The sequence below is a fragment of the Pieris rapae genome, chromosome 17 (assembly GCF_905147795.1).
Source record: "Pieris rapae chromosome 17, ilPieRapa1.1, whole genome shotgun sequence".
NCBI lineage: Eukaryota > Metazoa > Arthropoda > Insecta > Lepidoptera > Pieridae > Pieris > Pieris rapae.
The window spans coordinates 5,808,223-5,824,477 of record NC_059525.1 but is presented as its reverse complement, the minus strand read 5'-3'; the positions used below and the strand labels follow the sequence as shown (position 1 = coordinate 5,824,477).

The window sequence follows — 16,255 nt, the reverse complement described above, 5'->3', positions numbered from 1 at the left end:
CAGCATACAAGCACAAAATTATATATGTAATTGATATTTTAGAATTTAGACTTTTGATTTAGGTATGTACATAAACCTTTGTACTTTTTTTATATATACAGAATGTCAGTCGTTTTTTATAAATCCCTAATCTTAAGTTATGTATTTAGTAAAATTCAGACAAGTGCACCATATATTCAATCACATGTTAATGTATCAATGGTCATACGGTCTATGACGCCCTTGAAATCAAAACCAAACTATAAACTCGGTAGGGAAGATAAAAACCAAGAAAATTCCCATATTTTAATTTTCATTTACTTCTTATAAGCATGTTTCATAAAAACAATGTACAAACATATAATTTAAAAGTTGAAATGACTCGTTTTCTGTACAAATCGACCTCGAAGTTTTGCTGCAAGTCACTCTTCTAAAATTACTTTGAAACTACTATCTGTTAGTGAAAAAGTTTAAAAACATTGACTCATTTTACGCTATGATATCAATTTAGAGTCAGGACATTCGTCTCGCTCACTCATATGAACTTTTCAATAAGAGTGAAACAATATTTGAGATTCATCTTCATCAAGAGGGAGAAAACCTTAGAGAATAATTATGACTCATGTCTAAATGTTTTATGATATTAATTGAACCTACCAATGTTTTGTAATAGCTGGATATGAATCAACATTGAATTTTTGAAGTAAGTGTCAGGATAATTACATAAAAACCATTTATGTTTGCTAAAGCTATTAAAATAATGATGTCATTATATAAAAAAACATTATTGCTTGTAATAACTTGACGTTGCAACAATTTATGTTGATTTATTTTACTGTAGACTGTGTTCCAAATTCAAATTCTATTAAGAGACAAAAAAATTCATAGAAAAGATTAAATACTATTGCCATCTCCCTCTACAAAATAGTATCATTAAATCCAAAACAAAGTCAATTTCAGCAACAATGAGTTTCATTTTTGGGTTAATAAATATTTATTGCACGCCGTAGTGCCCTGTTAAAAACGGATCTACATTTAATACTTCTACATTGAAAATATCCTAAGAGTAAAAAACGTTTACACTGAATAAGATGTAATCCCAGAAACGTGATATTATTAGACTATAATATGTTATTAGAAAAAGGTGGGTCAGTAAAATTTTGAGGGAAGCTGGTTTTACATACCCTCATTTTGAATCTTTCAATGACTCTAATGAGTACAAAGAATAATTGAGCATAAAAGTATGCTATTTTTACAGTTAATAATAGCTTCAATTCACCCGTTTCTTGGACTACACCAATAAGGCACACAGTATGAGCTAGTCTTGTAGACAAAGGAAGCACAAAATGTATGCCTAACATTGACAGCTAAATTAATGACTTCATAAGTTAATGTTACAAGTAACAAAAATATATGGGATGCCATTTTCTTTAATGGCACACCTTATGTTTTTGTATGTCACAACAAATATAAATACGAAATAATGTTTGCATTTTATTTGTTTAAGAATCGTATTTTTATTTCATAAAATTTGTATTTGAGTTCAGTTCAGTTTTCTTAATTTTAAATATATCCAGATAATTTTTATGATTAATTTCGTTTGATATTTATTAACACTATTTTACATTTATATTAATTGGAGTATTATATTAACAAACACACAAGCGAACTACTTCGATAAATACATAAGAAAATATAGTGAAACAATCTTCACATAAGGTTGTTCTTATCTCATAAATAATTTCTCTAGTTATAAAAATAGTATACAAAGAATAAACTGTTTACACGTCGGGATAATTTTTAAATTATTTCAACAAAACCTTATTTTTAATCTATTTGCAAAGTGTATATGGCATGAACATTTGCCCAATTAGAGAACTATAAAATAACTTCGCTAAAACAAACTAATATATAAATATTATTTTATATACATACTTTGAAATTTATCTTTGCACTATTTTATTATGCAACATAAATGTTCCAAATTCACGAAGTGTTAGTGGTAATTACTAACACATTTTTGTCAACATGTGTCAGATAGAGCTACAATCTATCCCGATTTGCATTCAGTCTATCCCATAGAACGCTAACAGCACCATAGTTACTCTATGTACTACTGTGATCCATCCGTTACATATATTACAATACTACTCTTACAAATACATAACGATACAATATTACAACATATCACCGGGATTATTAACAATACGGGTTTAAAATTACTACAAAATACGTTACGAACGTCGAATTTTTGAAACTACCTTCATCTCCAATATTAAATACCTTCAATAGGATAACTTTTGAAGACGCGCATTAAAGTTCAAGGCACAAGTCTTTCACTAAACATACACCGGCCCCTGGTTATCGTTATCATCGAGATTTATTTTGTTCGTATATCCATCATCGAAGAACCTCCTGAACGTAAACTCGAAGAATCCGTGGAAGGTCTTACCATTGTCCAAAAGTTCACTGTCAGATTTATTGGAGTCGGAACTGCCAGAGTTCCGCAACTTTTCTGGATCAATTGGATCAAAGTTTGACGTATCTGTGGGATAGTCTATTCTAGGGATGTAGGGCGCTACTTGCCTTCTTAACCCCTTGTCGAAATCGATTCCCTTTAAAAAGGGGTGGTTTTTAACCTCTATGGCATCTTTGCCCAGCCTCTTTTCCTGTCCAGAACATAATTTTAGGATCAAATCTTTGCTTTCGCGACAAAGATTTGCCGCGTCCGGTATATGGAGCGTACTCTCCCAATTAATTACCTGAAATTGATTTTAATACAGCATGAATACGGTGAAAACCGTGAATAAAAAAGTAAACAACATTTTTAAAAACTCGTGAGACTTAACATTTTTTCTTTGTAATAGTCATATTCAAAATGTTATAAAAGAGAAAAAAAATATTTATGCAGTAAATACCTTGAGTTGAGTTTCAGCCGGAGTTGCAGCTAGAAAAGGTGGTGACCCAACCAACATCTCATACAGGATCACTCCCACTGACCACCAATCGCAAAGCTGGGTATACCCGGTTCTCTGAAGCACTTCAGGAGCTATATAATTTGGTGTCCCCACTAAAGAGTGCGCTAAACATCGCTGATGTTCCCTCTTACGACGCCTCTCTAATGGCTTCAGCTGATGACACCGACATTCACCCATTGCACCCCATTCGCCATCCACTGGATCCATGGAGTCCTGTCGGCCGTGGTCTGTCAAAATAAATTCTAAATTTAGACAAAGATAATAGAGACTATATTTAAAAATCGGTAGTCGTCAAAAATCTAAGGAAATTCCTTTATATTTTTCGAGATCTGTCAGATAAGGTATTTTATATACAAAAACAAAACTTACCATTTCGTTGATAATATTTCGAATTATGCGTCCACCGAAACCCCGTGCACAAACCAAAGTCTGTTAGCTTGATATGTCCATCACGGTCAATCAGAATGTTGTCTGGCTTTATATCTCTATGAATAAATCCCATCTTGTGTACACTCTCTACTGCACAAGTCAGTTCCGCAATATAAAATCTCGCCAGATTTGCTTCAAATATACCCAATTTTATTAAAAGTGACATTAGATCTCCACCCGGGATGTAATCCATCACGAAATATAGATTATCCTTATCTTGAAAACTGTAATAAAGCTTCACAACCCATTCATTGTCTGCCTCAGCTAGAATATCACGTTCAGCTTTCACGTGCGCTACTTGATTTCTTTTTAAGACATCAGCCTTCCGAAGGGTCTTCATGGCGTACAGATGACTAGTATCAATCTTTCTAACCAAAGTTACTTCACCAAAAGCCCCCACACCAATATGCTTTATTTTAGTAAACATGGACTTATCCATCTTCGCACGTTTCAACCGTATATAATTAGACTCTTTTTGAGATAGCATCTTCCGCATTTGATCCTGAGCTTCAGCACTGAGACCGATTTTGGTCATTTCTTTTTCTAACTGCATCTTTCGATATGTCCTTTGTTTGTATGACTTGAGAATGTTTTCAACATGCTGCTCCATAAAAAATTTGAATGCTTGAGGAGAATAATTTCTAACTTTACAATCTCTTCTCTCATCTTCCTTTTCTTTGCTGATATTCTTTCTTTCTGGAATAGGCGAATGATGACGAATCTTTTCCGGATCCTTTGATCGACGGTTTGTTGAACCATTTGCGCTTTTATCTGAGCCGCATGCACTATCTTTTAATAGATTACATGTTTGATTGGGACATTTGAGTTCCATTAGCTCATTGTTTGAAAATTTCTTGTGTAATGGTGAGTGGTGGGAATTGACAGTTGCTGTATTATCAATTTGGTTGCCATAAGGAGGTGGCGGAACTGGGTTCATTCCTCTTTGTACGGCTAGGGCTTGCATCGTAATAGCGTAGCTCGGTGGTTCAGTCGTTGGTATAGTGGGAGTGGTGGCAGTCGGTACTGGAGGTGTGGAGCCAGGTGAAGAAGGCTTTGGAGCTGACGGATAACTAGGAGGAGTTTGCGATTGTTTTTGCTGTATGGAGCTAGCGTATGACGGCGGCGGGGGTTGGACGACAGAGCTGGCTACAGGGGGTGGTGCGACCGGGGCAATGGCAGTCTGAAGAACTGGTTTTTGTACTTGTGTACTTTTCACGGATTGCATTATAATAGGGGGTTGGACGGCTTGTCTCGCTGTCCACGCCTGGATAGGCGTAGGGCGAGTCATGCCCGACGCTGAACCGGTCGATTGCGTTACCGTAATCGGACTCGGCGAGCCAGCTGACGTACCTCCTGAATATATTCCTGACGACGGACTCTTACGGTAATCTTGGGATTGTGTAGGGCTTTGTCGGTTTTGCATAGATACTGAGTAGGGAGGCGGCGGGGGAACGCCCGTTAAAGGGTATGGAGGTGGCAGTTCTGTAGTAGTTTGATAAATACTTAAAGCTTGTATTTGTTGGGACAATTGTTGTTGGACTTGTGGACCATTTTGAACAATCATTGGCTGCCGCGCGGAAGGTGTCGGTGCCCCTGAAGCTACAGGGCTTGTGCCTCTGGCGGGAGGCAGGGGTGGAGCAGGTGATATTCGCTTCATGTACTGATGTACCGCTGGCGGTACTGGCGGTGTTGAGGGACATCTTGGTGGCGGTGGAGGTGGAGGTTCTGAGAATCCTGACGGCGAATACTGCCTGCTTAACTTTTCATGAGGCAAGGGCGGTCCATCTGACTGTCTTGGACTATCAGACCGAGAACTTCCAGCTCCTGAATCTAATGCAGGACTTCCTCTATGAAGATTAATTTCTCTCTCCAAACTAGGTTTCCTTATAAGCTTAGTACTTAAAGCACTTAAGTTTGATGACTTTAGGACACCATTAAGTGGTTCCTGCTTTTTTGATAAATAATCAAGGGCTGCATCAAACCGTCCACCAGCATATTTTAACGCTTTAACAGCTGGGTCCTGAAAAAAAAATTAATTATGGCAGTAAATCAGCATACACTTTAACTTAACCGAAACTTTTACTGTAGATATTCTATTGTCATTTAATAATTCAAAATTATTATAAATAAACAAAATTGGTTAAATGAAATACTTAATTTATATCTTTAAGGTTTAATTGGTCATTTGTATTTACCAAGTGATTCAATTCTTAATAATGGTAAACATTCATAAAAATTAGGAGCAGAGGCAACATTTGTTTTTTACAATAAAGGGCGCTTAAAGGAGATGCTTAAAATTAAAAGAAGCAGCACATGTTGTAATGACACTAAAACTTTTAAAAAATTGTTTACTTCAAAAAATACAAATTGATATTATTATTGCTCATTATGCGGTCTAAGATTCTTTAGGATTATTAAATAATAAACAAATATTTATATTCCATTTGCTTGAAAAAATTGTATTACAAATAAATATAAAGGTATATAATTTCTCATATTATATTTAAGTTGTAAGTCTTAGTAATCTAACATACTTTCAATCAACAAAAAAAATACAATGAAGAACAAGAGCAATTTAAAATGTAAAACTTTTTATTTTACTTCATTTACTGTGTTAACTAAATGACTTTAATTTAACCTAACAATACTTGCAACTGTACAAAATGTGTTTGTTTATTTATAATAATTAAATAAAGGCTGATAACTTGATGATTTTTTCATTGTATTTAAACTAGCACTATGATTAATAACTTTATGTTAGTATTCTCAAATATTTAATTGCTTAATGCTAAAAAGAAACTAGTAATTTTTGCTAAGCTATAGAAAACAAATTGTAGTGTAGTAACAACAAACCTACAACCCAATACAACATATGTGACAATAAAGCACATAAAATAAATCATAAAAATTTATTAAGAACAAGAACAACAAGAACCAAAACTATGCATGTTCAAAAGTCGTAAAAATAGAAAATACACATACCTCATCATAACCCAAAGCAATGAGTTGATTAAGTGACTGAGGCAACACATTCAAATCCTTATCAAGCCCATTGCCTGAGGACGAACTGAATCCAGAGCTCACTCCTGAGCTTACTGTGCTAGCTGCGGATGAGCCAGGTGGCTCTGAGCTCCCAATATTAGCAAACGGGAGTAATGAATTTCTTATCTCGGCAAGCGCTTTTTGGTTGTACCCTGAGGTGCGCGTAGCCGGCTTGCCGGGCGCCGGCGGGTTCATGGCGCCCGCGCCCGAGCGCCTCACCTCTCACCCCACCCCTCCCATCACATGAACACCTCTCGCACATAAACATTCACTGTTCGCATTCTAACTTTAATTGTCTTTTTAGATATCTGCAATACAGTCAGTTCCAACACAGTTACACTTCCTTGCCAATGTTACACTAGTTTAACATGGTAAAGTGCATCACAGATGATATCTGAAAATAAAAAACACAAATTAAAACATACATGCATATTAGTAGCAGTCACCGATTAAAATATAAAAAAGGCAAGTTTTTAGCTACATTTTCATGTTTGTAGCGTTGTAAGTACCATCTTAAAGATGAAACATTGCTTATGTTTCTATATCAAAAACTATTTGTATGAATTTTCTATATGAATGAGGCAGCAGCCAGCAATGTAATAATTAAGTCCTCAATCTGTCCAATGAGTTATTTTCACGAAATTTTGACGGGTTACAAATCGCGATTTAGAACTCTGATTTAACAAACAGAAACTCCCTCTATTTATAAACAAATATTTAGTAACAAAAGTCGGTAGAATAGATACAAATACCCTTCAATGACTAGTTACCAAGCACAGGCACAATTTTTAGAATATTCATTAGGTATGAAATGAACTGACAGAATGCTTTGGAATGCCAAAAATAAGTCGGTTTACTTTTACTTATTTGACTTGCAGTTAATTGATAATAAAGGATAAGAAGCTTATACCTTTAGTTTGTTTAGTTCCTGTGAATCCAAGTAGGAATCCAAGACGTCATAGTACCGTAAAATAAAATTATATTAGAGTGCTCTCACATTACCGATGACTTCTTTCTATACCACCAAATAACAATTCTAGAGTATATTCACATGTACATCTTATACTGATAAATATAACACTCAACCGTTTTATTATGCTTTTGAATAAATCCAATTACGAAAACAAAGAACTCTAAAACACAGACATGCAAGTTGGCAAACCATACAAAGCGACCATTTTGAAGAATTACCACATTCCATAGTGTCTTGCCAAAGATACGCCAAAGTGACATTTACGATGAATATTATCCATGTTACCGATTTTGATATGCAACGAAAACTAATAATTACACAGTAATATTTTTATTAAAGTCCAATTATTTATTATTAAATAAGTTTTTATATACAATAAAACTCGGAGTAGGGTGGGTTTTATTTTTATTACTTAAATTGAAAAAAGTATTCATATTGTAGCTTGTATATAATTATAGGGTTGCGTCAAATACCCTAATCGGTATTAAAATATTTAATATAAACTCCAGATTATTAGTTAATATTATAAGTTACATTTTATTACTTAATATCCTACAAACGTACATTTAATTTATCAATAGTCATAACTCATAATAAGTCACACGTACACAGTCAACACTGAATAGTCTATACTTTAACTCTGTTTTTCTAATTTGTGTGTTAATATAATAATCTGTGACAGTCAGAAGACAGAAATGTGAATCAAAAGTCAAAACAGCTTACAGCAGGCACAATTCGCAAACCAGCAGCAGATTTTAAATTTAAAACTCCTATTTACTTAATAACTAGGATCATTATAATAGATAAGAAATTTATTATAATTTACGTGAAAATTTTATGCATACAATCTAATAATGGGTTCCTGGACATTGTTATTCGTTTCTTTCTTTTTCATTAGCCTACCTGAAAATGTCGCTCCTGTAGCAGGTTCCACTTATGAATACGATCCAGATGTTTTTAAATTACAAATTAAAGAGTTAGATGGAAATTTCATAATGTTTTACGCGCCTTGGCAAGTAAAGATACTGCACTCTTATTATATATACATGAAAATATATATTTATCTAATATTTTTTATTTTTTTATAGGTGCCGACATTGTACAGAATTTGAACCTATTTGGATCGAATTAGGAGAGTTAATCAACACAAAAGACTCACAATTTGCTATCGCGCAAGTGGATTGTACAAAATATCAGAAGCTATGTCATGATAATGATATTACAGGTTTGTAATCTAGTTGTGACCCTAATTATGCAGCTATACTAGATTTATACAATTTAATCCCATAATACCTACACAAGTTAACTATAATATTACAGATAAATAAAATACTTACAAACATAACTGTAACGTTCTTTAAAGTTAAACATATTTAATATATATTACTTACATAAAATGTTTTCTTTCTTTAAGGATATCCCACATTGCTGTACTTCCACAAGAACTCCTTTACTCCAATTGAATACAAGGGCACTAGAGACCTCCCTTCCTTAACATTATTTTTAAGTGAAGTATTCACAATGAAAGAAGAGGTAAATTGTATCTTCATTGTCATGTCTAAAAAGGCACTCATTGTCATTTTCATTGTAAAGTCTGATGTTGATGTTTGAATTCTACTATTTTAGAATAAATTCTTATATTAATTTTAGATCAAACAGGAAAAGCCAGATAAAGAAGTGAAAGTATACAGTGGAATGGCCCACTTGAATGATCATAACATAGAGAAATTTATATCAAGTGGACAACACTTTATTATGTTTTATGCTCCTTGGTGTGGAGCCTCACAGGTTAGAAGAGTTAACTCTACAAAAAAATACTTATATAAGTAATAATAAAATTATTCTGGTTAGTTTTACATAATATCAATATTTTCTTTCAGAAATTGGCACCTATTTGGGCTGAATTAGCTGTACAATATGCTCAGAATGAATACATTCAAATTGGCCAGGTTAATTGTATGCTAAGTGAAATGACATGCAAAAACTTTGATATTAAGCAATATCCCTACTTATTGTGGATAGTGAATGGAAGAATTGTAAGTTGTTAATAATGAGTCTATGAAACTATTAAAAGATATCTAGAAATATATCTTCTCAAGTATTAAATTGAATCTATCAAATAATTACCTAAAAGTTTTGAAATTGCAAGTTGAATAATTAAAAGGTATTATTTTTGTAGATGGGAGTAGCAGTAGAAATGTACACTTTAGATGAACTTAAAGAGTATGTTCAAAAAATGTTGTTAGCTGAGAATCATGATCCTGAGAAATTTATGAAGAAAAAGAAAGTATTGCCTGTAGCTAGAATAACTGAGGAAACATTTGAAACATTTCTGCAGAAGGATCTGGTGTTTGTAAATTATTTTGCACCTTGGTAAGTTCAGATCCTATATCTTTAATTTATTTATTTGATAATATATTATTTACAAATCAGGTTAAACAATTATTAAAAACCATGACAATTCATTTTAATTGATTAATCTATATAACCATGTTAGATGATATTTCTATTGAGATAATGAGTTGCATTGAGTTATATGCAGCAGGCATGTTCACAATAAATATAAAACTTGTTTTTAGGTGTGCACATTGTATGCAATTAAGTCCTCTTTGGTTTAAATTAGGAGAGAAATTTCAAAATGAATCTAGAGTACTGATTGCAGATGTAGACTGTTTCAGATCAAAAACAGTTTGTGAAATGGAAAAGGTGAGTTGCAGTACTTTGACATGAAGGGCACTCTTTGTATTATTTATTGATTAATCTTAATATCTTGTATACCATATAGAATATATAATAATACAGCAACATTCATTCCTTTTATTATTTAATCAATATTATTTTTAGATAAATGGATTACCAACACTTATATTGTACAAAAATAAGGAAATTGTGAGTTTGGAAAATGGTGGAAGACCATTTGAAAGCCTTGTAGCACTTGTAAATGAACATTTAGATGACAAATCTTTAGATGTCATAGAAGATGAAAAAGACTTGCAAAGTGAAGCTCAAACATTGAAAATAGATGTCACTGATAAAACAAAACCAGATTTAGAAGATAGGTCTCCGGACAATGATATAAGTGTTTCAGATGAAATTATAATACAAAATGAATTGACTGATGAAGATAAAATTATTGTAAAAGATAAAAATACCAAAGATGAACTATAAGCATATATTAATATAAGGAAAAAACAAAAATAATATTTATTAACCATGTTAGTATTTCAGTTTTTAAATTACCTACCAAAATAAATTAATACAGTATTAACACTGCACTCTGTAATATACAGTAACAAAATATTGTTTAGGGAGATTCAATTAAAAACAAGCAGTTTTATACTAGACAACAGACTGCATTTTAGTGAGTTTCATTCTGAAATAAATGTATTTATTTTTAAAAAGTCAAAATAAAATGAGAAGAAAAACAGGGTTCTAAATTCAATTCTTTAATTTCAGTTTTGTGCAACAAAAACATATCTAGAATTTGCAGCCTTAACTTTTAAAACAGGTATTTTTTTCCTTAACAATTGATAGCATTCAATAATATTAATAGTCATGATACCCATTCTACAGTAAGAAGACTATTTAAAAAGTTGTTTATCAACTGTATGCTTCTGAAAGAAATTTCCATCAGCAGCAGTAGCTTCCCGATTAATCTGTTTATGCCTATCTCTTGATACAATTTCTTCTAATACCTCTCCATCTCCTTTTATTAATCTGAAAGCAAGACAGAACTGAGAGATAACAAAATTATTACATAATTTTATATTTAGAATGCGATTATTTATCAATACAATAAACATGTGTGAATTATTTAGTACTATATAGCTGTAGACGCTTGGAAATTTTAAGTTGCTGATAGAGTGTCTACTTTTTTTAAAGGTAAAGTCAGCTTAAAACATTTTCACCGGTTTGTCACTTCTAGAAAAAAAGGTCTATGACAATGTAAGTGCTTGAATGAATAAGTTATGGGTATCATAATAGAATGAATATTCAAATAAGAAAGATAGAATAACCTGTAACGTCCAGTTTCTTCATCTAGCACTCTTCTTACAACACTTTGTTTTTTCTCCCATTCTTCCTTTGTCATTGGTGCCATTGCCTTAGATTTCTCCATTAATTCTAAAATGTTTTTTTTAATAAAATTAAGGTGTAAATTATTGAAAATATTTCTAGGCTAAAATTATGTTTTAGATAAAAATAACGCATATGGTTCCGTGTATTGTCAATTTAATGATGGTTACGGCTGTGATTTAAAAAAAATAGTTTAAGTTAGTAGGACTGCTAAAATTATTACCAATTGGAATATCGCTGGATACTTCATCTTTACCACCATCAATACTTCGACTAGAGCTTCGATGTGATTTCTTTAATTTTTTTATCTCTTCCTTCAACTTCTTTTTTAAGGCCTTTTCGGTTTTCTTTTTTTCTCTCTTTAATTTCTTTTTGAGCTTCCGCAGTTTCTTTTTTTCCTGACTTGAATCTGAGCTGCCAGATTTAGTACCACTACTAGAACTGTCATCAGACGATCTCCGTTTCTTTTTAGATTTCTCTTTTCCCATTTTTATTAAAAGTTGTAGGTTTTCAGTTTTGGTTCAGGGTTCACAATAACTAATTACCAAGAAAAAAAACATTTATTTACATGCACTTGCAAGTTATAGCATATTGACAGTTTGACATATGACATTTTGTTTAGTTTTGATAATTTACAAAAACGCAAATAGGTAAAATACTGTCAAGTACAGGTACTGGCATACAATAATTTTTCTTATGCGGCTCCTAAACGGGCCATATTTTGCTGCAACACAGTGGCCCGGCAACATTGCAAACAGTAACTACGTGAAACCAGGTCAACATGAAGGAACTATTTAGTTACTGATGATACCTGTTCTCCTCCGAAAAAATCAACGATTTTATCAAGTATGTCAGTACTACAGAAAATCTGTGAACGTTGTATATAAAAATGTGGGTTATCCATAAGAGATAGACATATACCATCACGGACTCTGTAGACCTTTTCAATGTGTACAATACAGTGTTGCCGTTCTAGAGACTTTGTCGCTAGATCTAGCGGTTTTCACGTGTGGTTAGCGGCAAAAAAAAATGAGTTAGCGACAAAAAAATATTTAGAGACTTCTAGCGGATTTTGAGCCGTCGCATATGCGACTTATTCTTGAAAAAAAATTGGAAAATAATGTGTTTTTTAAGACCACCACTTTACCTGAACAACCTTAAACATCCGTTCTGGCATAAAATATCCTCAAATAGCCTCAACCCCAAAATTTGTCTCGTTCACAAACTTTTTCTCTCTACTTAATGATGATGGTCTTTTTGAAAAGCATTTTGGGTGAAGTACAACAAACCATAAAAATATTGGAAAGCGAAAAAGCCAACTCCGTAAAGCTGTTAAGTTTTTTAATGGCATTGCTGCGTCCCGTATGCCAAAAAGAATCATATTGCCAACTGCGGCAACAACAGACAAAGATTTTATCAACCTTAAAATAAAAGATCACCTCAATCATGATCACTTCCATAACAATCTTTGCGAAGGAAGAATTTCAGAACAAACTTTAAACTCCATTCTACTTATTAGAAAACAACTAAAAAATAAAAATAAAGATTGCTCGAGTTACGATCTACCAGATGAAGTAAATAATCAAGTGGGAATACCAATGCCCAAAGAAGCATGTGTAGGCATTGGAGAAGCCTCCACTTCCACTGATACTGAATATCCGGTTGACATGTTTTGATTTTGAAATATAAAAATAAATTATGTAATTGTTAGTATATGTAACAGTTTCAGATTTTATTATCCAGAACATTTATTGTGATTTTTTGAATAAATATTTTGGATTTGTTTTTTTTTTGCGAAAAATGAAAATATTTGCCAAAATTGGACGATTGGCCCCCTCTAAAACCACAAGTTATGAGGCGCGGACTTCAAAAATAGACTTGAACGTGTGCGATACGATTTAGCGACTTCTAGCGGATTTTTTAAAAATATATTTACCAATATCTAGCGGATTTTTTCATATTACTAGAGACTTCTAATTTGGTAGAACGGCAACACTGGTACAATACTTAGTACATTATTTTGATAAAACTCGTAGGGTTCAGCCTGCGTTTGCAATGTAAGCGGAAAAAATGTAATTATTTGCGACAGCACATTAGAAACCTCAAAAATTACAGTACTTCTCCACTATTTAATGGATGTTATATACATATAAACCTTCCTCTTGAATTACTCTATCTATTACAAAAACCGCATCAAAATCCGTTGCGTAGTTTCAAAGATTTAAGCATACAAAGGGACATAGGGACAGAGAAAGCGACTTTGTTTTATACTATGTAGTGATTAGTGAAACCTATTGTGGATACATCTAATGTGTTTATTTTATGTTTAAGTAGACAATTAGTCGTTTAGTGATTAAAAGAAGAATTTTTTTTTGTTTTATATTTGAAAATGAACATTTTATTTCATTTCACAACAGTAATGAATTCAGTTCGATTACAAAAATGAAGTGTTATTTAGTTGAAAGTAAATACTGAATTGAAGCGTTATAGGTGTCCGCAAATTATCCGTTTCATTGAAGTGCTCTTTGGTAAATCACATTTTTTGTTTTTTGGTCTGATCCATCGCGATGATCACTTCCATCGAACAATGGTTTCAGTGGCTGTGGTGGTGTAAGTAATGGATCCAGTTTGACTTTTCCACTTGCGCAGCACAATCCAGCCGTTTCTCTTTTGAACTTTAACGCATTGCAATATCGGCATATAGTCGTCATTGGTCCAATATCTAAATTTTCATCATCACTGTAGTTCGCAGTGGGATCCTATTGGAATGCCAAGCGATTGTATGATGCCAATGATCTTCGTGTGCTCACGCGATGTCTCCATCGGACGTTTTCTCTTATTATATTTTGTCTTACTTCGCTTAAGTTCTGTGAATACACTTGTTGCTGGCTTGCATGTCTTGTGCGGCGGCCGATGTTCGCACGTTGCCCACTAACTTACCACCTTAAAGACAAATGCCTGCTGTTGAAATTGAATGAAAATTTGCACAATACACGTTATGGGATGTTCTATATTTTTATAAATCACAACCCACAACCCATTTTTATCTTTGTTAAATTGGTATATTTCTTCACAAACAACAGGGATTAAATTATATTCTTATACAAACGCTCAAGGGAAAAAATACATGCTCAGTCGTCTTAAAAGTCTGTTCTGAGTGACGTCTGTTTTCTTCTTTTTCTTAGTGTCCTGTATTTCACAATGTATCACGCACCGGGACCATCTACTTAAAATATTGATTTGTGCAGATTCATGCTATGTATCAGAGATGGCGCTGTATGTGAAAAAAGATTTTCCCGTTTTTATGTGAAATACTTCTTGAATTTTAATAAATAATTAATATAAACCTCACGGAGCACGAGACTTTTCCAACGAATGCAAAACCGTGGAAATCGGTTCGTGCGTTCTAAAGTTATAGAGTCAGGAAGGAAACCCCGACTTATTTTTATAATATATTAAAGTAGATTAATGACTTGGACCACATGATCGTAAAATATTTTTGAACGGGCCTTATGGTATTACCCCAATTGTGATTAGGTGTGTGCTTTGTGGGTACCATATCTACCATTACCATACACCATTTCTAAAAATAGAGTCCATTAATGGGCACATTGGGCGCAATGGGCATTTCCCACAGGACAAAAACTAAGTAATAACTTTTACACGCAACAGAAGCATAATGTTTGCCCTGTTTTGGGGCCTCGATCCGGATAACTAGCATGTCAAACTAGCCTCGTCTAGATTCTTATATTTTAGTATGTAGGAAGTACATTGCTTCATTAGAACTGCCACTGGCATGTACATGAATTCCGAGCTAAATTTTCCGAAATGCTTAACTATTAAGCTATTGCATTGTTTTTATGGCGGGCTTTGAGCGCGGCAACCCAATAAAAAAAATCCGTAACGAAAATAAACCTAACACACGATGACGTAATATAGGTAGGTGCGTCCAATATGCGTTAGAGTGAGACAAATTGCATACTGCGTGTAAGACGGTCTACGGTATCGGTCTGGCGTAATCAGTAAAAGGCTTATTACACCACGCGATATTCAGACAGTCTTACTAAGATTCAGCCTAGTGTAATAAGAGTTAGCCAGTTAGCCTGTCTAATTAGACCGACCGAATGGGTTCGGCGGTGCTTACTGGCTTACTTGCTGAATATCGTGTAGTGGAATAAGACTTAGCACGCTAAATCATTCAGTCAGCGCGCGGCAGTCGCAGAGCAAGGACGTTTGTACATGTTTGTTTTCTGTGGCCGCGTGCACCATGGCGTGTTCGCAAGAAAAAAAAGTACTTTGGAATGTTTTTTATTTTTTATAGATAAAGTTAGCCAACGCTCGACACACTGATACATTGGTAAAAACAAACATGAATCTTAAATTTAGAAAGAAGGTTCGGACAATTAATCTTATTATAGAATATCTTAGCTGCAAACGATGTGTCAATAAATTTAAATAAATTTTCTGCGATTCTCTAATGACAACATACTAAAGTGTGCCAGCCTGGTTCTGTTCTTGATTTGTACCGAGACATGCCATTTTTATTGCCATATTTAATGGATGGAGTATCTATTAAATTAGATATAATAATATAAATTACTAATATAACATTTTAATAGTCATTCAAACTCGGCAGCTCCTACTCTAAGGTAGTTTCTTAAGTCACATGGCGACATCCGTCACCGACTACGTACGCTTTGCAAATGAGTAAAAATGAGTTAGCATGCGGTATTCAGTCTAGTGTAATAGCGAGCTTGCTAATTAGATTTTAAGACAGTCT

At 33.5% G+C, this 16,255-nt stretch overlaps 3 protein-coding genes across 3 annotated transcripts; 1 reads left to right on the top strand and 2 right to left on the bottom strand.

Moving 5' to 3' along the window:
- Positions 1 to 242: 242 nt before the first annotated feature.
- Positions 243 to 7,632, bottom strand: LOC111001059 (serine/threonine-protein kinase Warts). Its single transcript, XM_022270760.2, has 5 exons — positions 7,339 to 7,632; positions 6,369 to 6,822; positions 3,327 to 5,406; positions 2,898 to 3,184; positions 243 to 2,741 (listed from the first exon to the last, which is right to left on the bottom strand). The coding sequence occupies exons 2-5, from the start codon at positions 6,621 to 6,623 to the stop codon at positions 2,319 to 2,321; spliced, it is 3,045 nt and encodes a 1,014-aa protein (XP_022126452.2). The 5' UTR covers positions 6,624 to 6,822; positions 7,339 to 7,632; the 3' UTR covers positions 243 to 2,318.
- A 465-nt stretch (positions 7,633 to 8,097) lies between these two features.
- LOC111001060 (thioredoxin domain-containing protein 5 homolog) lies at positions 8,098 to 10,768 on the top strand. Its single transcript, XM_022270761.2, has 8 exons — positions 8,098 to 8,413; positions 8,490 to 8,626; positions 8,816 to 8,934; positions 9,052 to 9,189; positions 9,282 to 9,437; positions 9,581 to 9,774; positions 9,981 to 10,107; positions 10,246 to 10,768. The coding sequence occupies exons 1-8, from the start codon at positions 8,256 to 8,258 to the stop codon at positions 10,567 to 10,569; spliced, it is 1,353 nt and encodes a 450-aa protein (XP_022126453.2). The 5' UTR covers positions 8,098 to 8,255; the 3' UTR covers positions 10,570 to 10,768.
- Positions 10,769 to 10,834: 66 nt separating this feature from the next.
- Positions 10,835 to 12,062, bottom strand: LOC111001062 (ADP-ribosylation factor-like protein 6-interacting protein 4). Its single transcript, XM_022270764.2, has 3 exons — positions 11,699 to 12,062; positions 11,418 to 11,523; positions 10,835 to 11,118 (listed from the first exon to the last, which is right to left on the bottom strand). The coding sequence occupies exons 1-3, from the start codon at positions 11,961 to 11,963 to the stop codon at positions 10,983 to 10,985; spliced, it is 507 nt and encodes a 168-aa protein (XP_022126456.2). The 5' UTR covers positions 11,964 to 12,062; the 3' UTR covers positions 10,835 to 10,982.
- Between the last annotated feature and the right edge of the window lie 4,193 nt (positions 12,063 to 16,255).

Coding starts and splice junctions, on each gene's coding strand:
- LOC111001059 (XM_022270760.2), bottom strand. CDS start 6,623: ATGAACCCGCCGGCGCCCGGCAAGCCGGCTACGCGCACCTCAGGGTAC. Junction 5,407..6,368: donor TTGCTTTGGGTTATGATGAG/GTATGTGTATTT, acceptor TTTTTTTTTCAG/GACCCAGCTGTTAAAGCGTT. Junction 3,185..3,326: donor GAAATATTATCAACGAAATG/GTAAGTTTTGTT, acceptor TTATTTTGACAG/ACCACGGCCGACAGGACTCC.
- LOC111001062 (XM_022270764.2), bottom strand. CDS start 11,963: ATGGGAAAAGAGAAATCTAAAAAGAAACGGAGATCGTCTGATGACAGT. Junction 11,524..11,698: donor ATCCAGCGATATTCCAATTG/GTAATAATTTTA, acceptor AAAACATTTTAG/AATTAATGGAGAAATCTAAG. Junction 11,119..11,417: donor GAAGAAACTGGACGTTACAG/GTTATTCTATCT, acceptor TCTTGCTTTCAG/ATTAATAAAAGGAGATGGAG.
- LOC111001060 (XM_022270761.2), top strand. CDS start 8,256: ATGGGTTCCTGGACATTGTTATTCGTTTCTTTCTTTTTCATTAGCCTA. Junction 8,935..9,051: donor TATTCACAATGAAAGAAGAG/GTAAATTGTATC, acceptor TATTAATTTTAG/ATCAAACAGGAAAAGCCAGA. Junction 9,438..9,580: donor GGATAGTGAATGGAAGAATT/GTAAGTTGTTAA, acceptor TTATTTTTGTAG/ATGGGAGTAGCAGTAGAAAT.